General features: G+C 54.0%; 1 protein-coding gene across 1 annotated transcript in view; it reads right to left on the bottom strand.

Moving 5' to 3' along the window:
* The window catches only part of CD99L2 (CD99 molecule like 2), a 39961-nt gene that overhangs the window by 4020 nt on the left and 14629 nt on the right, over positions 1 to 21312 (bottom strand). Inside the window, exons 2-10 of the mRNA XM_074600671.1 lie at positions 18070 to 18135; positions 15784 to 15822; positions 14219 to 14314; positions 13242 to 13322; positions 12255 to 12347; positions 10115 to 10177; positions 2878 to 2913; positions 2660 to 2773; positions 59 to 124 (exon numbers count right to left, since the gene is read on the bottom strand). Coding sequence (XP_074456772.1) covers positions 59 to 124; positions 2660 to 2773; positions 2878 to 2913; positions 10115 to 10177; positions 12255 to 12347; positions 13242 to 13322; positions 14219 to 14314; positions 15784 to 15822; positions 18070 to 18135 — 654 coding nt within the window. The remainder of the gene's footprint in view (positions 1 to 58; positions 125 to 2659; positions 2774 to 2877; positions 2914 to 10114; positions 10178 to 12254; positions 12348 to 13241; positions 13323 to 14218; positions 14315 to 15783; positions 15823 to 18069; positions 18136 to 21312) is intronic.

The raw sequence follows: 21312 nt of genomic DNA, 5'->3' as shown, positions 1-21312 counted from the left end.
TCAGTAAAGCTGCTTTTGTGGCCAGGTGCAGAGAGGGAAAGGAATGCACAGGTCTCACCTTGGGGTTCCTCGCTTACGACAGCTTCCATGTTTTCTCCTTTCACGTATTCCGCGTTAAGTCCCTCTGAGAAGTAAGAATAAAGCGAGTGAGATGGGAGGATAGGAAGTAAAAATGATTTGCTTTAATGCCTTAAAAGCCCTGGAAATGAGCCCATCTGCTGCAACAGCCAAGACGCCTTTTTGCAGCCACCCCTGCATCAACATCAGTAAACCACAGCCAGTGCGGAGAAAGCGCCGCTGGATTTTATGGTGACCGCAGAAGCTTGTCTAGGAGGCACGGCTTCTACTGGCCGCCCTTTTCTCTGAGTCTCCTGCTTCGACGTTATCAGGCGAGGCAGCACGGCTAATTACTGTGCTGAGGCGCTCAGCGAGGAGACGCGCAGGGAGCGGGCACATCCTCCGCACGGACGGGATGGGTGGTATCGGTCTCATTAAAAGCGAAGTTTGGCAGAGCAGCAAGCAGCAGCTCAGGGCAGGGCTGGGGTGATGCAGCGCGATCCCAGGCGGGTGTCAAACCCCGAGTAAGCCCCTTATTTAAAGTCTCCAATGTTTGCAACAAGTGCCCAGGGGCAAGGCTGGGCGCTGCAAGGGGGCCGCAAGGGGAAGGAGGTGGCACCGCTCGCCGTGGTCCAGCTCAGAGCTGCAGAAGGTTGAGTTAAGGCTGTCTGGGGTGTGCCAGGGACCTCAGCCGTCCTCTACAGCTCCTCTAAAGGACGTCTTTGGGGAGAGGCAGCGACGGGAGTGCTGTGCTAACTGTATCCTACCATTAGGGAAGGACCTAAGGGACGTGAGGAAGGGGAGGTGGCCGTGCTGGTTTGCGAAGGAAGGCTGAGGCAATCCATGCTGCGGCCATGAAACACCCACTTTTTAGGCATCTAAACTTACTATGGATCTAAATGCAGCACGAAGCATGGCAGGAACCCGCTAGGCCTCACCACCGGGTTCTGATGGGGATCACTCGTACCTGACGGGAAAGCGGGGAGGCAGGGAACGGCGCCGGGGCCGAGGCAAAGCAGCACGATGGCAGCCCTCATGCAGCAATGGGGCAGCCGCTGCCTCCGAGGCATGGGAGAGAGGAAAAGTTCCCGCAACTGGCTAAAAAAAAGCCCCATAAACCCCACATGCCATCAGAGACAGCCAGTCCACATCTGGCCGAGCCGTGGAGGCAGGTGAGGAGCTGCCGGAGCAGCACTGACAGCCCCCGTGTCCCCCGGGAACAGCGAGGCTGAGCCACGGCCCAGGGCAGGGACAGCCAGGGGCAGACGCGGTGCGAGGGAAAAAGTGGGATAAAGAGTATCGGGCAGCGTCGTACACATCCTTCAGAGGAGTTGCAAATGCTCATCAGGAGAGACTCAGGAGCGAGGAGGGGAGCCGCAGCCTGGCCGCTGCAGGATGGCTGGGCAAGGAAAGGGAAACGCCGAGCCTGCTCCTCTGTGCTCCAAGCGAGTGGCCATTACGCACCGCCGCCGCCTCCCCCAAGACACGTGTTTTGCTGGGATAACACCAAATGCAATTTATGTTTTTCAATAAAAAACCACTTTTGCAGTGGCTGACGGCTCTTAGATTTCTGTCATGCATTGCAATGCATCTAAGGCCTGACATTAACCCAGCATGCCATGTCTGATGGCTTAAATTAATCCTCCTTTATAATTAACTTTAATTTCCTGCCGCCTTTCTGGGGCTTTGTGTCTCTCAGCTTCCCCCTCATCAAAGCCTTTACTCTTTTTTTTTTTAATTATTTATTCTTGCCAAAATATCATTTAAGTGGGGGGAATATACAAGGGTGTTTCATTCCATCACATTCATTTGACTTTTCCTGCTGATCTAATTTACCAAAATGCTCCTGTTTGTTTCAGGCACAACTGGGAAAATAGCACGATTCCAGCAGAAATTTCCAACCCCAAACGCCCTTCCCCCAGCGCAAAGGAGACTCGCAGGAGATTTCATTTGATTAATTTAAAAAGAGCTTTTCCCAGCTGTTTGCAACCACCCCTTAACGGGCTGAGGAGCCCACCATGGCCGGGGCGGTGCCACGGGTTGATGCTGTGGGGACACCTCCCGCCATGCTTGGACCCAGAGACTGTATGGGGCAGCGCCTGCAAAAGGTGCTTTCTGGGAGTAGGAAGTCTTGCTGCTTAATTTGCACTTAATTGCAGTGATTGCTGCACACCTGCAGGAGGGTGGGGTGGGGTGGGGTGTGGTGTACCGTACCACCCATGGCTGCCACAGTTGCAGATGCTCGTGGTGTTTCCTTCACTGCTGCTGCCTGGTGAGTTTTTACATCTTGCTCAGATTTTGGGGGTTTTTTTTTGTTTGTTTCTTTCTTTGGGGCGCACTGAGTTTTTTCCGTATTTACCCTGTTTGATGTAGTGGGTGGTTTGGTCTTTGGCTGTGACTGTCAGCAGCGGCAGCGGGTCCTGGGGTTGCTGCTGGTGGGTGCCTGACGGGGCTCGATAACCCCCAGTTGGGACTTTGTTCTGCCAGCTCTGGGCTACTGGATGCGTGACACCCTCTCCTGTCCCCAGGCTGGAAAATGGCAGTGGGGTTTGGGGGACAAATAGGTGCTTGCTCTGTGTTCAGGGAGGGAGGAACAACTTACGCTGGATGCTGAAACAGAACTTCTTCTGCTGGTAGGAGATGTAGCTGGAGACGGCGCCGATGAGTGCCATGGCGAGGGCGCTGGCAATGCCGGCGATCGTCCCCGTCTCTGCCACTGCAGGGCACAGAAAGAGCGGGGTGCTGTGTGGGGGAGGGGGCACACACACCACCCCTCCCATCCCGCCCCACCGCTGACCCCGTGGCCACGGTGGTTCTTACCTCCACCGTAGTTGTTGTCGGTGCTGCCCCCGGCACCTGCAAGAGACGTGAGCCCGTCAGCGGCCCTGTGCCCCTCTGCTCCCCCTGCTGCCACGCCGGGCAGCCTGGGAAGGAGCGGGAACGCAGGGCAGGGGTGGCAGCATGGCCCCAGAGACAACCCTGGCATGGGGGGGGGGGACTCTGTGTCCCCATGGGGCACGGTGTCTCTGCTGCCCCATCTCTCCACCTGGCTGCCTGGGGCAGCTTGTCCTTGTATCTGAGAGGGGTCTGAAGATGCTCCGCTACTCCCACCCTGCGTGTTTGGGGACATGCAGGGGACACCTCTGCCGGCAGGGCAGTTAACCTCACCTCCATGACAGTTAACTTCAGGTCCGTGTAAAGAGCGGATAAATGAACTGTTGTCAGATAGTCAGACAGCATGCTTGGGCCGTGGCGGGGAGGTGACTGGCTGCGCTCTATAACGTCAGGGAATCCTCACTTGGCTCAAAGTCTGTTTTAAAAGCACCTTCCCTGGAGAAACCGGGTTGGGAGGAGAAGCTGCTCCTGCTAGAAGCTGCAGCCCTTACCGAGTCACTTACATCCTGAATTTATGGAAGCAGGTCAGCATTGTATTAATGCCTCCGATGCGGTTTGTCCTTGGCACAGTGATTCATTAAATGTTGATTGGGCTTGTGGTGTTCATCTCTTTACTCAACTGCTTTTAATATTTAATGCTGCGGATCCTCGCAATTGGGCAGGCTTATCTGATCGTTGCTGGTTTTCCTTCTTGTTTCAACTATCGTCGGTCGCGTGGTGGAAGGCAAACGAAGGCCTGTGCCGTCTCATGGCACAAGGGTGGGCATCTGCTTTCGAGGTGGATGGGGAGGTGTGGGTCCTGTCTGCCCTGGTGGCAGCTGGAGCTGCAGACCCTCCACGCAATCAAAAATAAGCACCTCCAACTGCTGTCTGTCGTGGTTTAGCCTCAGACGGCAACAAAGAACCACGTGCCGCTCGCTCGGGCTTTCCCAATATGGGAAGAATCAGAAGAAAAAGGCAAAACTTTTGGGTTGAGACAAAGGCAGTTTAACAGAACAGCAAAGGGAACAAGAAAACAACAATAATGCGGATAAAGGAATATACGAACACGGTTAGGACGCCCCAGCCCGCTCCAAGCGGCGACTTCCTGCCCCCTTCCCTGGCAGCTCAGGGTGGGCATGGCTCACATGGCATGGAATACCTGTGTCCTGGGGAGAATTAATCCTATCCCCACCGGAACCAGGACATTATCCACCCCTTATTCCATACCATTTTTGCCATGCCCAGATCTTATGGGTTCCAGTGAATTGCCACCACTTTCCCCTGCCATATATATAAATATACACATATATATTCATGCGGATATAATGCCCTTAGTTTATGGGCCATCCCTCCAAAGCGTCTGGTGAGTTCATTTAATCCATGGCTTTGGGCTCCATCTGTTCGAACAGTCTCTCAGGGCAGGTGAGATGCTGTGTGGTGCTGGGCTGTTGCATGCTGTATTTTCGGAGCTTCTAGCTGGTGTACCCCTTGTGGCTCATGCACACAGTCCGTGGCCTGAAGATGTAGATCTTGAGGAAGTTGCTGGGCGCCAGCTGCTGAGGTCAGTTCTGATCCCATCACTGGATGGGTTTGCCTTTGCCTGAGGCAGGACTAACCCAGACTGTCTTCCCTAACATATTCTTCATGTGCACTACGGGGACTTTATCCCTTTCTACAGTACGTGGAAGTTTTGATTGGGCAGGGCCAGCCCGATTGGTAGTTAACTAGCCAGGTAGCTTTTGCTAAATGTGCATCCCAATGTTTTAAAGTCCCACCACCCATTGCTCTCAGTGTAGTTTTTAACAGTCCATTGTATCGTTCTATCTTCCCGGAGGCCGGTGCGTGATAGGGGATGTGATACACCCACTCGATACCATGCTCTTTGGCCCAGGTGTCTATGAGGCTGTTTCGGAAATGAGTCCCGTTGTCCGACTCAATTCCCTCTGGGGTACCATGTCGCCACAGGACTTGCTTTTCAAGGCCCAGGATAGTGTTCCGGGCAGTGACATGGGGCACAGGGTATGTTTCCAGCCATCTGGTGGTTGCTTCCACCATTGTGAGCACAGAGCGCTTGCCTTGACGGGTTTGTGGCAGTGTGATATAATCAATCTGCCAGGCCTCCCCATATTTGTATTTCAGCCATCGCCCTCCATACCAAAGAGGCTTCACACGCTTGGCTTGTTTGATCGCAGCGCATGTCTCACATTCATGGATGACCTGTGCAATAGTGTCCATGGTCAAGTCCACCCCTCGGTCACAAGCCCATCTATATGTCGCATCTCTTCCTTGATGGCCTGAGGAGTCATGGGCCCACCGAGCTATGAATAGTTCACCCTTATGTTGCCAGTCCAGATCCACCTAAGCCACTTCAATCCTAGCGGCCCGATCCACCTGCTGGTTGTTCTGATGTTCCTCCGTGGCCCGATTCTTCGGTACATGGGCATCTACATGGCGTACTTTCACAACCAGACTCTCTATCCGGGCAGCAATATCTTGCCATAGTTCAGCAGCCCAGATGGGTTTGCCTCTGCGCTGCCAGTTGCCCTGCTTCCACTGCTGTAACCACCCCCACAGAGCATTTGCCACCATCCATGAGTCAGTGTAGAGATAAAGTACTGGCCATTTTTCTCGCTCAGCAACGTCCAAAGCCAGCTGAATGGCTTTCACCTCTGCAAACTGGCTCGATTCACCCTGTCCCTCACTGGCTTCTGCAACGCGTCGTGTAGGACTCCACACAGCAGCCTTCCACTTTCGATGCTTTCCCACAATACGGCAGGACCCATCAGTGAACAGGGCATATTTCTTCTCATTTTCTGACAGTTTATTATATGGTGGGGCCTCGTCTGCACGCGTCACCTCCTCCTCTGGTGACATTCCGAAATCCTTGCCTTCTGGCCAGTCCATGATCACTTCCAGAATTCCTGGGTAACTGGGGTTTCCCATTTGCGTTCGCTGTGTCATCAGTGCAATCCACTTACTCCATGTAGCATCAGTTGCATGATGTGTGGTGGGGACCCTTTCTTTGAACATCCAGCCCAGCACCGGCAATCGAGGTGCTAAGAGGAGCTGTGCTTCTGTACCAACTACTTCCGAAGCAGCTCGAACCCCTTCATATGCTGCCAATATCTCTTTTTCTGTTGGAGTGTAGCGGGCTTCGGATCCTCTGTATCCCCGACTCCAAAACCCTAGAGGTCGACCTCGAGCCTCCCCTGGTGCGTTCTGCCAGAGGCTCCAGGTAAGGCCGTTCTCCCCGGCTGTGGTGTAGAGCACGTTTTTAACAACTTGTCCTGCCCGGACTGGCCCCAGGGCCACTGCATGGACTATTTCCTCTTTGATTTGTTCAAAAGCTTGTTGTTGCTCAGGACCCCGTTTAAAATTGTTCTTCTTCTGGGTTACTTGATACAGAGGGCTTACAATTTGACTGTAATCTGGGATATGCATTCTCCAAAAACCCACAATGCCTAAGAAAGCTTGTGTTTCCTTTTTACTAGTTGGTGGAGACATAGCTGCTATTTTGCTGACCACATCCATTGGGATCTGACAGCATCCATCTTGCCATTTTATTCCTAAAAACTGGATCTCCTGCACAGGTCCCTTGACCTTACTTTGTTTTATGGCAAAACCAGCTTTCAGAAGGATTTGGACTATTTTACTCCCTTTCTCAAAAACTACTTCTGCTGTGTTTCCCCATACGATGATGTCATCAATGTGTTGCAGATGTTCTGGAGCTTCACCCTGTTCCAGTGCAGTCTGGACCAGTCCATGGCAAATGGTGAGGCTGTGTTTCCACCCCTGGGGCAGTCGATTCCAGGTGTATTGGACGCCCCTCCAAGTGAAAGCAAACTGTGGCCTGCACTCTGCTGCCAAAGGGATTGAGAAGAATGCATTCGCTATATCAATCGTGGCATACCACTTGGCTGCCTTGGACTCCAGTTCATACTGGAGTTCTAGCACGTCCGGCACGGCAGCACTCAGCGGTGGCGTGACTTCATTCAGGCCACGATAGTCTACAGTTAGCCTCCACTCTCCATTAGATTTTTGCACTGGCCATATGGGACTGTTATAAAGGGTGAGCGAGTCTTGCTGATCACTCCTTGAACCTCTAGTTGACGAATCAGGTTCTGGATGGGAATCAGAGAGTCTCGGTTAGTGCGATATTGCCGCCGATGCACCGTTGTGGTAGCAATCGGCACCTGTTGTTCTTTGCCCCTCAACAACCCCACAACAGAAGAGTCCTCTGAGAGACCAGGCAAGGTAGACAACTGTTTAACTTCCTCCGTCTCCAAGGCAGCTATGCCAAAGGCCCAGCGGTACCCTTTTGGGTCCTTAAAATACCCTCTCCTGAGGTAATCTATACCAAGGATGCATGGAGCCTCTGGGCCAGACACAATGGGATGCTTTTGCCACTCATTCCCAGTTAGGCTCACTTTAGCCTCCAGTACAGTCAAGTCCTGGGATCCCCCTGTCACCCCAGAAATACAAATGGGTCCTGCCCCTCTATAGCTTGATGGTACTAGAGTGCACTGTGCACCCGTGTCCACTAGAGCCTTATACTCCTGTGGGTCTGATGTGCCAGGCCATGGAATCCACACCGTCCAATAAACCCGGTTGTCCCTTTCCTCCACCTGGCTGGAGGCAGGGCCCCTCTAATACTGGTCGTAGTATCCGGTACTCACTTCTTGCATAAATGACTTGGAAGTTCCTTCAAGAGGATCAGAAGCAAGATCAGGCCTTCTGCTCTGTCTGGGGAACTGCCCACTGGAAACTGGGGCAGCACTTTTCCTGGAGGGATCCCCTTTTATGGTTGTTCTTCCTTGCAACTCCTGTACCCATGTCCGCAGGATCGAAGTAGGTTGTCCATCCCACTTCCTCATGTCCTCTCCATGGTCACGCAAGTAGAACCACAGGGTGCCTCATGGTGTGTACCCTCTGTACTCTTGAGTGGGGAAATGCCTGCTTCTAATAGCTGAGATGCTGGCCCGTACAGGTGGGGGGTAGGACATATTCTCTTCAAGTTGCTGGACCTTCCGTGCCAGTTTCTCCACAGCTGAGACAAGGGGGGAAGAGAGACTTTCTTCATATCGCCGGAGCCGGCCAGCCACCTCATCCACCCTTGGTCCCTCTTCACCTTTCCATTCCGTTACTGCCAGTGAGTTGGCATATGACGATGGTGCGCTCCGTACAAACTTCCGCCACATGGGCCTTGTGCATTGCACCTCATCAGGGTCTGTGGGTAAGTCTGCATTGTCCAAGTCATAATAAATCATCTCCTGCATGGCTAATTCTCTCAGGTACTGGATACCTCTTTCCATGGTAGTCCACTTGCTTGGCTGACATACATCATCTTCACTGAAGGGGTACCTCTCCCTCATGCCTGACAGGAGTCATTTCCAGAGGCTGAGGGCTTGGGTCTTCTTTCCAATTGCCTCGTCAATGCCGCCTTCCCTAGACAGGGATCCCAGCTGCCTGGCCTCCCTACCCTCTAATTCCAGGCTACTGGCCCCGTTATCCCAACATTGAAGCAGCCAGGTGACAATGTGCTCGCCTGAAAGGCGGCTAAAATCTTTTCGCATATCCCGCAGCTCACTCAAGGATAGGGATCGGGTGATTATCTCTGGTTCTGCCTCTTCCTTCTCTTCTCATGATGGCCCTGGTTCATCGTCATCTGTTACTAAGCAAACTGATTTCTTCGTGTACTACTTCTTCTGTATGGGGACAAATGATACTGGCACGGGTTGGTTCCCTGGCTCAGCGGCAGTGGCTGTCGCAGGGGTTGCAGTAGCCGCAGTGGCTGTCGCAGGGGTTGCAGTAGCCGCAGTGGCTGTGGGTCTGGTCTCGATCTCTTTCCCCTGAGGGTGCTGCGTAACACTGAGCAGTGCCTGGTAGATACTGGCCAGGGCCCAGCACAGTGTGGTGAGTTGTGCCACTCTAGAATAGCCACAGCATTTTCCCTTCAAATATTCCACTACTCTGTCCGGGTCCTGTAATTGTTTGGGGCGAAGTCCCAGACCATTGGAGGTGAGAAGTTCTCCAGGTACCATGTTCTCCCACATGCCGTGCCACCCCTGACTATCCAGCCTCGGAGCAGATCTCCGGGTGGTAGTCTTAAATAGTCGCTTAACCCTAAACAAGACCTGGAACGTATTCAGGAGACATAACACTAGGAACATGCTGGTTTGAGTATCCCAAGGATATTCAAAATTCTTAAAAGCTGTCATACCTGACCCGAGGAGAAAAGGGAGGCAAAAGAGCTGGGGAAAGTGTCCCCCCATTTCCCTCAGAGGCTGGGTGTAATTATTAATAAATTCTGAGAGACGGTGCCCAATGTACGGACAGGACAGCAAAACCACATAAACACCCCAAAACAGCTGTCTGAACAGTGATGTTATCATATCATAAACGGATATCGCGCAGGTCGGCAGAATGATAATCCTCATCCCTCTTCCAGACATGATAAGCAGCATCGCAGGGAGTACGTAAACCATATAGGAATTCACGTAACACAGCCATGAGAACAAACCAAGCAACATGGTGACCAGCGACTATTTGCCTAATACAATGAACACATACAACAAATTCGTTTTTTCAAGCTCTAGTTGGATTCTGTCATTATCTCAACCCTTTGAGCCCCACATTGGGCGCCAAAAAGAACTGTCGTGGTTTAGCCTCAGACGGCAACAAAGAACCGCGTGCCGCTCGCTCGGGCTTTCCCAATATGGGAAGAATCAGAAGAAAAAGGCAAAACTCTTGGGTTGAGACAAAGGCAGTTTAACAGACCAGGAAAGGGAACAAGAAAAGAACAATAACACGGATAAAGGAATATACAAACACGATTACGGAACCGCCACTCCCCGCCGCTCACCAACCGGACCCGGGACGCCCCAGCCTGCTCCAAGCGGCGACTTCCTGCCCCCTCCCCCGGCAGCTCAGGGCGGGCATGGCTCACATGGCATGGAATACCTGTGTCCTGGGGAGAATTAATCCTATCCCCGCCGTAACCAGGACATGTCGTAAGGTGTGACCATGGAGGCCAAAAACTGTGTGTTCCCCTGGCTCCGTGGCTGAGAGCCCCTTTCCCTGCATGTATACCCCCGTCGAGAAGGTGAGGTTGGCCGATACGGTGATTATTGCCCAAGCTGTGACTGCGAAAGCAAATGAAAGTACGTAGATCCCCGCTTACCTTTCTTCTCGTCCGGGCTGTAGCCGCCATCCACAATGCTGGCCAGGTCGTCGTCTGAAAATGCTTAAAAAAATAACAGGAACAAACCGTGGTTGGCACCCGAAGGGAGATGCGGGAGGTGGCTTCCCCGTGGAGAGCTGTCGCGGGCTCCATGTGTGCCCTGTGGCAGCGGGGGAGCTCACCCTCTCGACCCGCATGAAGCCAACTTCACCCAGCAAAACACCACAGCCGCCTTTCCTGGGAGGGAGAACGCAGCCGGAGCTGCCTAGGAAACAACATACCAGGAAGGAAAAATAGTGGGTGGCTTGGGATGGGAGGGATCACCAAAATCAAGTGTCTTTGGATAGGCAGGGCCTGGAAACGGGACTTTTGGGACATTCTGGGAGGGAGTCACCTGTAAGCATCACGCACCCAGGGTGGGAATGGCCTCCTGCAAACCCCCGCTCTTGGGGAAATGTTCCTCTGCCGGGCAGACAAAGCCTGCTCTACTCATTTCAGTGTTTTCTCTAAAACTCTCTGGCTATTTTGAAGAGCCATGCGGGGCGTTCTGTGCAGCAGGGACCAGAGCAGGGGTTTGCACACCCATTTAAACCAGTGTCTCCCAGTCAGCCGGCTACTTGGTCCCCAGCGAGAACAGGGAGTGGTCAGCACGCAGTTCTGCTTCTCTTGCAATTACCCAAGTTATTTTAAGCTCGTGAAAGAGGTCAAAAATTTACTTTAAGCCTAGCTTGAAAGAAATACCCTTGAATCAGAGTTTCAATACTACCGTATTATTATTTTTAACTGAAATAAGTGATGTATTTAAGAGTTCATGGAATGTTTTGGCTGCTCAGCCTCAGCTGGCAGCGGAGGAGGAAGGAAGAAATGGTTTGTGTGTGTGATGGTCATAATGCCAGGGGCTAATGTGCCCTCACCCTGCCTCTGGCGAGCCCCTGGCAGTGCCAGCCCGGCCCAGGGTCCTGCAGGCAGGGAGCCGAAGGGACTCTTCCCCGAGGGACAGAGCAGCTCCAGTGGGAGAGCTCCAGCTCATCTCGGTACAGGTGAAGAAGTTACCTCGGTTGTAGTGGGAATGTTTAATTTGTGCAGGACAGGGGCAGAGAAGCATGGTCTGGGCACCGCAGGTGAATCAGTGGAGGCGTTGGACCCTTGGGGTCCTGTCCCAGAGGGAGCCTTGGGATGTGTGATGGGAGAAGAGACCCAACGCCGCGCCAGCATCTCGGCTGGCTGCACCTCGGGAAGGGTTACCTTTGCCTTAACAGCCTGGAAGAGACTGACTTATTACCACAAAAAACAGATTTATGGGCTTAGTAATGAGTGTAAAAAGAGGAAAAAAAACCCTGACTATGCCAGAACCTGGAGAGGTCCCAGGCGGGCGCAGCGATGCCAGGGGAACGCGTGTGCTGGTTTGTGACTGGTGCCACATTCCAGCGGTTCAGCGCCTCAACCTTTCCTGCAGGAGTCTGAAACCTCAACAAGCCCAGAATATCAAAGTGCAGACAAGTCACCTAGTTAATACAGTCTAATAAAATATCTGACTATTAATTACACGTGCAAGCAGGGTATACGGCCATCTCGACATCAATAAACTCGCCTTGCAAAGTCTGTTTTCTAGCTCAAGTGCTCAAGGGAACAATCCTCGTAGACAAATGATTCATTCAGCGGAGTATTTTAGAGATGTAAAAAAAAAAAAAAAAACCAACAAAAAAACCCTCCCAGCCCATAGCGTATGTTATGCCAGGACTTAAGCCTGCGCTAGATTTATGTCTTGGCAATGCCTGCAAACCCCAACAGCACATGCCCTCGGTTAAATAGCTGTCAGGTAGGGGGACGAGGGGGAGCTTAACACAATCACCGCAATTTAATGGGTCAGAAGAGACCCCTGGGAAAGAAACCTGCAGACAGGCAACAGGTCGTTAGGCAGAGTCCCTCTTTGCCAAGGGCTGCCGAGGCAGGGAGCTCCAGGAATGTCCCCCTCCTGCGTGGGCAGGGCATTGCAGGGGGTGCTGGCTGCCGGCAGGAGCCTTGGACGAGGCAGCGACTTCGTTTCTCCTTGCCCCGTTGCTTAGCAGGGACGGTGTCTGGCAGCGAGAGCCCGTACCCATCTGGTGGGGAACAGGATGGAGAGGGGAAGTCAACATACCTTCACCCGGCCTTATGTCCGGCCTCCCAGCATCTTTCCTATCGTTCTTATCATCAAGGGCATCAGCCAAGTCAAAATCCATAGGATTCTTTGCTAAAAAAAAAAAAAAAAACCAGCACGGGGATTAGCAGTGCTGGCCACAGGATGGGGAACTCTGCAATTAATTAATTAATCAAGGAAATGCTCAGCTTTGCCAGGGAAAAGTGTCAGTGAAAGAGATGACGCCAACACAAGCATCTCCCAGTTTTGCTTTGAAGCGTTGTGGCAGATCTTCCAAACCCGTCCCATTTCGTGCCCCCGGGCCGCTGTGGTGGGAAACGTCGTGCTCTTCCTGCAGAAAGTCTCGCACCGCGGTTTGAGCACCAGGCAATGGGATAAATCAAGCCAGATGGAAAAGGTCAGAGCCAAACAGGCGCTCCCAAGGGCCCAGTGCCACGGGGGGACACCTGGGAGGGGATGGAGGTGGCTGTGCTGTCCTGGGGTGCCGGCTGGAGCAGCCTGTGACTTGATTTCTTTCCCCTGTGAACCGCCCAGCCGGGACCCCGAGCAGCCCGTCCCCGACAGAGCAGCTATTGCCTTCGCTACATGGCAGCTAAAACCGCGGCATGGAGCCAACCTGAGCTCCTCAGCTCTCTTGCCTGAGCTTATTCCGATCCAAAATTGATTATTTTGGAAGCCTGGGAGAGCCTTTTGCCAAAACTCTGTCCGAACAGGCAGCGAAGTGCCGCAGGGTGCCACGAGCCTGTGGGATGAGTGCGCTGGTAGAGCCCAATGTGGCCTCCAAGACCCCCGAGGACGCACAGGGTTAATGCCGAGATACCCCGTCCGCCCTGTGGTTTTCTATTTTTATATTATTTTTTTTCCTAGATGTGAACAAACCAGAGGCTGGAAATACCAGGGTGAGGGGCAGCGCCGCTGTCATGGCACGTCCCCAAGCCTCTGCCTGCGCCGGGGTGAAGCCGCGGGGGCCGTGGAGCTTGTCCTCACCTGGGTTATGCTTGGGGGGGGCCCTCGTAGTTTTTGGCTGCTTGGTTGTGGTGGTGAGGATGACATCCCAAAAGCTGTTGTCTGAAGGGAGGGGGGGGGGAAAGAAAGAAACCAAAATGACATTACTCTCTGTCCTGGTTTGAGCTGAATTTTACTCTTTCAGTAATTTTACTTTTCAGTAAAGTCTCATCTAATGCTCTGCACTTTTAGAAGATTCTCGTGTCTGAATTTGTGAAAATATTTACTTTATAGCCAGCTATGGAATGTGGGGTTTAAGGTCTCTGTTTTTGAGCCTTGCCAGGCGCAGGGATGAGGAGGAGCGAGACCCGGGCACTTTGCCTTTGTAGAGACCCCCTGCACCGGGGCACGTGTCAGCAGGGCTTGAATCTGAGAAAGGGACAAGCAGGGCTGCTGGGAAAATGCCCCCCCAAACACGCTGCCGGCGGGACACATGCCACCGCCCGCTCATGGATGCTCTGCCACCATGAGAGCAGCCCCGTGCCACCCCGATGGGCTACCTGTGGCACGCAGGAGCAGGACCAGGTGCCGCTGAAATGATACTTAAGGATGTGCTACTTCGGTGATGAAATCTCTCAGCCAATAGCAACCAGTGGCTCCATTCTGGTTAAATCCTTTTACAAATGCTGCTGGGCGAAGCCCCCCGCAGCTCACACAGGGGACGTGTGGGCAGCGAGGGAGGGAGGATGGATAAATGCTGGTGCCGACCCTCCTGGCACGTCAGTTCCAGGAGAGCCTGGAGCAGCTCCTCTGCCGGCTCCGCTACCACAGTGGAGCAGGTGGAGGTGGTCACCTTTTAAAGTCACCTGTTGATGGTCACCAAAATTTGCCGGAGCTCATCTGTCAATGCCCGATCCCAGCCCCCCAGCTGCCGGGATGGCTCCCGGTTACGCAGATAAGTGTTTTTCCCATCTGGAGCCCCAAAGGTGAGCCCCGGAGTGCGGGGAGCTCTGCAGTACCTGGCTTTCCTGGCCTGGGGAAGGGCTTTGGAGTCGGCTTGGCTGGTTTGGTGGTAGTCTCCAGAGGGGTGTCAAAGTAATCAGCCAAATCAAAGCCTGTTGCAGGAGAGAAGGGATCGTCAAAACCCCCGTCATTTGTGGGGATGGTGCGAGGCTTTTGGCACACATCCCCGGGGTGGCAGCTCTGCGGGTGCTGTGCAAGCGACGCTGCACCACTGCTGGAGGGAGGCCACCAGCGCCCGTGTCAGCGTGGGGCTGAAAAGGCCGTGCAGCTGCTCCGCTGCTCAACCGCAACCCTACTGCAGAGCCTTCACATCAGCCTGGACGTCGCTGAACTCTCCCCACCCGAGCTGTGGCTGCCGCCCACGCCCAGCCCGAGCAACCCCAAAATATTATGTTATGGGGGGAGACCTGCTGGTGTCCTGCGGCATCTCCCAAGGTGGATGCTGCAGATGAGAAGGTGCTGCGGGGATCGAGCCGGTGGCCGGGGCCCGCTCTGCTCCCTGCACGTGTGACCCCGGGCTGAGTGGAGCACGCACGGGAGATGGGAACAGGGCATGGGAACCTGCCGCAGGAGCCCCTCGGTGCCAGCACTCATCCAAAAAGCACTCCCTGGGGAAGAAGAAACTCGCCGAGACAAAGCCTCACCCTCGGCATGTGTCCATTTCCCAGGGGGAGAGTTTATTGGATCAAACAACCTCTTGTCATTCGGGCCACAATCCAAATGACGAAGCCCTGCACGTGCTTCTGGCACTTGGCTCTTCTTGTCCCTAGCAAAGACCACGGTGGCCAAGGAGCTGGGCAGTCGGATTTGCTTAAATGTGTGCCAAGATCCTCACGCAGGGGCGAGCAGGTTCACTTCTGATTGCTCTCCCGCTGCAGTTTATTTTGGGCTCCTCTGGCGGGGTTGAGCAACCCTCGGCTCTTGTGACCAGGCTATATTTAAGTAGGTATGTTTGGCCAGAGGCGCTGCCAGCGATGAAACTCAGCTGCACTTAAGGGAGCTTCCTCAACCGGGACAGATGCTGTGGAGCCGGCCAGCCAGGACATCTGACGGGCACAAACAGTTGGAGAGACATTTTTTTCCCTGGATGGGGAAACATCACCAGGCTGGGGCCTTTCTGTGGAGGTTGGGGATATCTTGGAGGAAAAAAAAAAAAAAAGGAAAATACCCTTTGGGCTCCCTCCTGGAAGCAAAGCCAGCAGGTGCCACGCAGCCAGAAACAAAAGCCCTTGCGCAGCTGAGCGGTGATTTGTGTCTTTTCCATTCGGATACTGCAAAGTGTGCGGAATTCAGCCCTGGCTGTAAATGCACCAATGCCACTCGCCTTCAGCATGGACAGAAATATCAATATTGCATTTACGTCGTCCGTATGGTGGGGCTGCACACCGGCACCAGCTTTCTGACGGGCACGCGGCGGTGTCCACAGCGGAGCCTCTGCTGAGGCAGCACCCCCAGCCACACGCACGCAGCCCACGGGGGGGATCCCACGGTTCAAACCCCCGTGGCAAGCCAACCCAAGCGATATGCAAACTTAAATGATATGCACGCAAGAAGGTCTCACCTGTCCCACCTGCCGGCTTTCTGGGGCCCTTGGGAGTGGCTGTGACAAAACAGAGAGGGAGGAAAATGTCAGCTGTGGGCATCACCGAAAACGTGTCACCCCTGCTTTGGGAATAAACGGCAGAGATTTCACCACGAGCGTTTCCAGCTGAGCATCGTTGGTTCTGTGCGTGTAAATTCGGAGCCCAGAGCCACGGAAGCCCCACGCACACGGTGAGTGGCCGCAGGCAGGGGGACTACCTGTGCCCGAGGGCAAGCGGTGACAGCCCCGCGCAGGATCGGGCCTGGAGCTCCGCAGGGCACAGCCGCGTCTGGGGCCGAAGGCTGCCTCCGCGCAGGGCAGCGTCCCAACCAGCCAAACGCAGAGCGCTCTGATGATCTGCGCTGAATTAAGACAGCAGCAAACAGAGCAAGGGCAGATGCTGTACAGAACAGCGTGCAAAACAACAGTAAGCTGCCAAGGTTTTGCTGTCCCTCGCCCGGTCGGTTAGTTAAAAGACACATCATTTCCAGTGCTGTGTTATGTACGGGAGGCTGCCTGTCAGCCGGAGGAATTTTGGTGACACCTCGACGCATAGATTCCCACTCCCCTGGCCGCTCCTGGCGTAAAACAAGCTACAGTCAGCCTTTGGGGGGGCTTGTTTATTTATTTTTTTCAGCCCCTGTAAACCACTATCTATTAATAGTGGCTAGCATTACCAAGTATATGAATAAATTATGAGCAAGAGTTGTGGCTGCTCTATTCCCATTAATTTCCATTTGCGCCTCTCAATACCGGAGTGCTTCTGCTGGGCTTCATCTCCAGTGTGCTGGCATGGTTTGATGCGACCCGACTCCAGACCCTTCCTTTGCTTTTATTGTGGGGCTGATGCAATGAAGTCTCGAGAGGGATGCAGCAGCCGGGCAGGCCGGGACTCCAGCCTGGGGAAACGCTGCTTTCCCTCTGCAGGAGGTGGCCGTTAGGTGTTTCTAACAGGTGTCCTCACATGCTGTATCAAAGGGCTTCCGAAATCCTAGATGAGATCCCTCAGACCAAGTCTGATACCCCGTGGTCTTCCTCTTCCCCTCCTGCTGAACCCGTCGTGCTGCGGGAGAGATGCATGGAGCATCCTGACTCTTTATTCCATGTAAACTCCAACGTAACCCAGCACGACTGTCTGTGTGTTGTTAGACTATAAAGTAAGATGTTTCAAACCCTGTCATTGCTTTCACTTAAATACCTGTAGGTGTATTTTGTGTGATCGCAGAGGCCGGCATCGCTCACAGAGCGCTCCCTGCTACCGCCCAGCCGGGTGCCGGCCCTGGGGATGGTCACCATGAAGCGCATGGGGAGGGATGTGCAGCGAGGGGTCCTGGGCACGGGCGTTTGCAGCTCTGCCACGGCGTCTCTGTGGCCGGGCAGCAAAGGGGAGCTGGGGATGTGTCTGGGTGCGGACCACTCTCGGGCTCAGCCCTCGGGGCCGGGGACAGGCATGTGACGTGTCCCTGGGAGGCAGAGGAGCTGCTGTGCCGGTGGTTAGCTTATCTCTTTTGGGTGTGAAACGGGAGCTGCTCCGCCAAATCTCCTGATGCCAGAGTGGTGCAAACCCCCCGCCAGCCCCCCGACCTCGCCGCTGCTCCTGCCAGGCCCGAGGCTGAGCTCTGCCAGGCACCAGCGTCCCCTCAGCGACACAGCCCAGCTCCAAATTACATTAAAATTATCTATTTAAAAGCCAAATATTAAATATCAGCGTGCCAGCAGCAAGGTACCCCCTTCAGGATTGAGCTTGAGCTTCCTTTAACTGATGGGTTGCATTCGAACTTAAGCAAGGCAAAGCAGCAACCCAACGTGCCATCTGCCTTCCCCAGGCGCCACGTGGCAGCGGGACCAGGGAAGGACCCGGCCACACTCCGGGGGTTGTCCTCACCTGCCAGAGAAGGAGAACGGGTAATGCGCCAGCTTCCAGGCAAACAGGGACGTGTTCAATGGTAGGTGTTACTAAGGAATGCGAGGAAGCCAAAAAGACGTGTTCAGTGCCATCGCTACATCAAAGCACCAGCGTGCCTCCGGGGTTTGCTCACAGGAATCGACAAGGGAAGGGCACACGGTCAGCAACCAGCTTCTCCAGGACTATCTCCAGTCCCACCTCTTGGCACGCCCGGACACCGCATCTCCCCAGGCAGGGACAAGGAGGCAGCCCGTATCCTCCACTGCCCTCCCACCAGCAGCAGATCCCAAAGAACAAATTGCATCTGTTAATGACTGCTTGTTTTCTCCTTTCTAAAAGAATAAATAAATGTGACTTACGTCGCTTGTCGCTGGGGTCATACAGGGCATCTTCTAGGTTGAAGTCACCTGGGTCGTCCCCATGACCTGGAGACAAAGAATCAGCGCTGGTTGTACTCGCTGCGCACCAAGTAAACCGCCTTTAAATACGGCGTGGCTAGACTCATTCGCTCAAATTGCTTTAGTTTTTAGAGGGCTTTCTGTTTTTTTCCCAAGCCTGACCCATCATCGGTGATGAGGAAGACATCAGCCTTCTCCAAATGCTGTGACTGGTAAATTGCAGAGCAGTCATCTCTAGATTTTCCATTTGTCTGCCCTAATGGATGCGGGATAAAAACACATGCTATGCTTAAATTTGTCAAGGAGAGCCTACCAATTCATCTCTCGAGCTGCCACTCAGCTGTGGCTGTGCTCATGATTATACATTTGCTAAACGCCATGAAAACATTGGGACAGCACAGACAAATTTGGTGGAAAACAAAAAAAAGCCCTACGCACCTCTTCTTCGCAAGTGCCTTCCGACATCAAAGGCTTTGTATGAAAATGCTGCTGCTGGCTGCCAAGCGCGACTTAGCATTTCAGAGACCTCCTGCATGATTCTGCCTCGGTAATGCAAACCCGGACCAAAGCCCCATCCCAGGGATACACCTGACGGGCACTGGCAGATTTTTTTCTGAGAGATGCCTCACCACAACCCCAGTCACTTTCTAATATCCCGGGGATAACTCGGTGCCACGCCGTGTTCTCCTGCGATAGGGCCAGCTAATCCTTCCTTTCTCTGCCTTTTTTTTGCGTCGCGTTAATTACTGTTGACTTACCCTAGTTCTGAATGTATTTGTCTTGATAAATTCATGCTTTTACATCTCAGAGCATGCTGAGTAATTAATATCCTTTGGGTTTGCTAAGTACTGCAGCACTGCAAGAGAACATTAAAATGGCTTTCCTCTTATTCCTACTGCTAAATGGATTTAGCTATTGCCACCTGAGCTCCAGCGTGCTTCATGAATAAATTTAAAGCTTTACTGACAAGGACAATAACAACGGGAAGGTACCCGTCCATCAGAAAGCAGGTATCAGCATTTTGGTGAAAAACTTCTACCGGGAGTGGTCACTAAGTACTGCAACACCTCCAGCTCCGGTTTCACTTACTCGCACATCACGTCTCGTTCCATTTGCCGTCTATTTAAATGCGCACTCAGCAAACCTGGGGGTGATTTAAATGCAGGGTCTACGGCTGGGAAGTCGCGACAGGCTTCTCTCCCCTGGCAAAGCGCTCGGGGTTAAGCTGCTGCCGGGGGTGTGAGGGTAAGTAATAGCTGTCCCAGCCCCAGGGCTGTGTTTCTGGCGGAGATGAAGGATGCCAGCGCTTCCCCTGTGAGCCCGGAGGAACGGCTGGCGGCGGGCAATGCCCCGGCGCAGGTGGAGCTGTTACCGCCGTATGAAATCCGCGGAGCGAGGCGTGCGGACGAGCCCCTTGCTCAGCGCGGCAGGGCTGTGCTTGGCACCCCCAGCCTCCCCTGCACGCCCCGCCGCTCCCTCCACAAAATATTTGCCTCTTGGGCCTTATGGCCGGTGAAAGGCTGGCACCGTCAGACAGGCGATGCTCTCCCGCTCCGACAGCCTGGATGAAGCCACAGGGTTATCCAGCGGCCTGGCGGTGCCAAGGAGCAAAGTACGGAACGTGCAAGATCATCCATGACCCTGAAAAAACACCCGCCCAGTTCTAGCACTTGCACCAGGTGCTGACGAACCACCGGCACGTCCCTGCTGAGACCCCACAAGCTCATTATCACAGTGGCTGACCATCCCAAGCTTGCTACTCCGGCAATTTTATGCAGGCTCCTTTTCCCAGCATGGCTTTTTCCCCTGCCTTTAACTGGAGTTTCGGGAAGCGGCGGGGTTCCGTCATTCTTGTCTTTCTATTTTAAACTGGTTTAAAAAAAGGTGGAAGGGGAAAACCGCAGCGCGTCTCTGGCGGGATGAGAAGTGCTAAAAACCTGACGGGGGGAAATGCGCCGTCGCTGCATTTCATTTCAGTTCCCCATCTCCATGGCGGGCAGGGCGAGCTGGCAGGAGGGATACGGTGGTGGCACCACGTCTCGCATTGGTATGCCAGGGGCCACCCCTGCGCTCTCTCCACGCTCCCTCTGCTCTCTGTGATTAAGTAAATGTTAAGGGCGCTGATTTGCCGCACGCCGAGCCCTGCTGTTAGCGCATCCTCCCCGTGCTTCACCTCTGATGTACGAGCCCAAACACCCCCTGCCTGGCTTTGGGGGGCTCAACGCTGGCTGAGCAGCACTTGCACCTCCCTGGGTTTGGCGACGGCTCCCCTTGGCATCTCTCTCCGCAGGATGAGAGGAGGGTGCCGCTTCCAAAAATCACCCTCCAAAGAGCCAGCTGGCACACCAGCGGGTCCCGGGGGTAAAACGGGCTCAGGGCCCTCCATCCTCACGGGGCTGATGTAAAACAGCAACCACTAATGTGTCCTGGGCTGCGTCCGTCCTGGGGGAATCCCCCGCAGCGGGAGATAGAGGCGTGCAGGCAGCCCGAGGGAAGGCTGGGAGAAGTGTCAACGCACCGAATCACCCCATACAACCTTCCCTGTGCGGCGCTTGGCACAGCCCATCCCCCAGGGCTTTCCCATCGCTGCCCACGGCAAACCCAGATCCTTTTCCAGGGGAACTTAAATCCAGGAATCCCCTCGGCGTTGGCAAGGATTAACAATAGATTGCCAGTTAATTGCAGTTGACAACATCTTTACTTCATGCAAAAGGTGTTATAGAGACGTATTACACCTTTTATGGATCAATAACCGAGCGCTGCCGTCAAAGGCACGCAAACTTGCCTGCTCGCTCCGACACATCAGAGCTGAACGCTCTCCTTGTGCTTTTATTCAGTTATTAAGCGGTAACAGACCCGACACTTCACAGTCAGGTGCTTAAAACCCAACCCAGCGCTCGGTACGCGTGTTTACCTTGCAAACGCAGTTTTTCGTGAGGCAGCGCTGCTGCTCCCTGCCCTCTCTCCTGCAAAGCCCTTTGCTCCTGGGGCACCGGTCCTGCTCTGCGGTCACCGGAGGAGCGGGGCTCCGGGGCTCCCAAAGCTCTGAGCTCAAGCCCATCGCACAGAGCCCATCCAACAGCACAGAGTATCTTTACACTAAGGGTTTATATTCTGTGGGAGAAGCCGGGGCACGCTCCTACGTCCTAGAGCCAACGAGCAGCCCGTTGCGGGGGTGTCCGTCTGTAACACAGGCTCAGCTGT

This window comes from Larus michahellis, chromosome 9 (assembly GCF_964199755.1).
Source record: "Larus michahellis chromosome 9, bLarMic1.1, whole genome shotgun sequence".
Classification (NCBI taxonomy): Eukaryota; Metazoa; Chordata; class Aves; order Charadriiformes; family Laridae; genus Larus; species Larus michahellis.
This window is presented reverse-complemented; position numbering and strand designations above follow the sequence as displayed.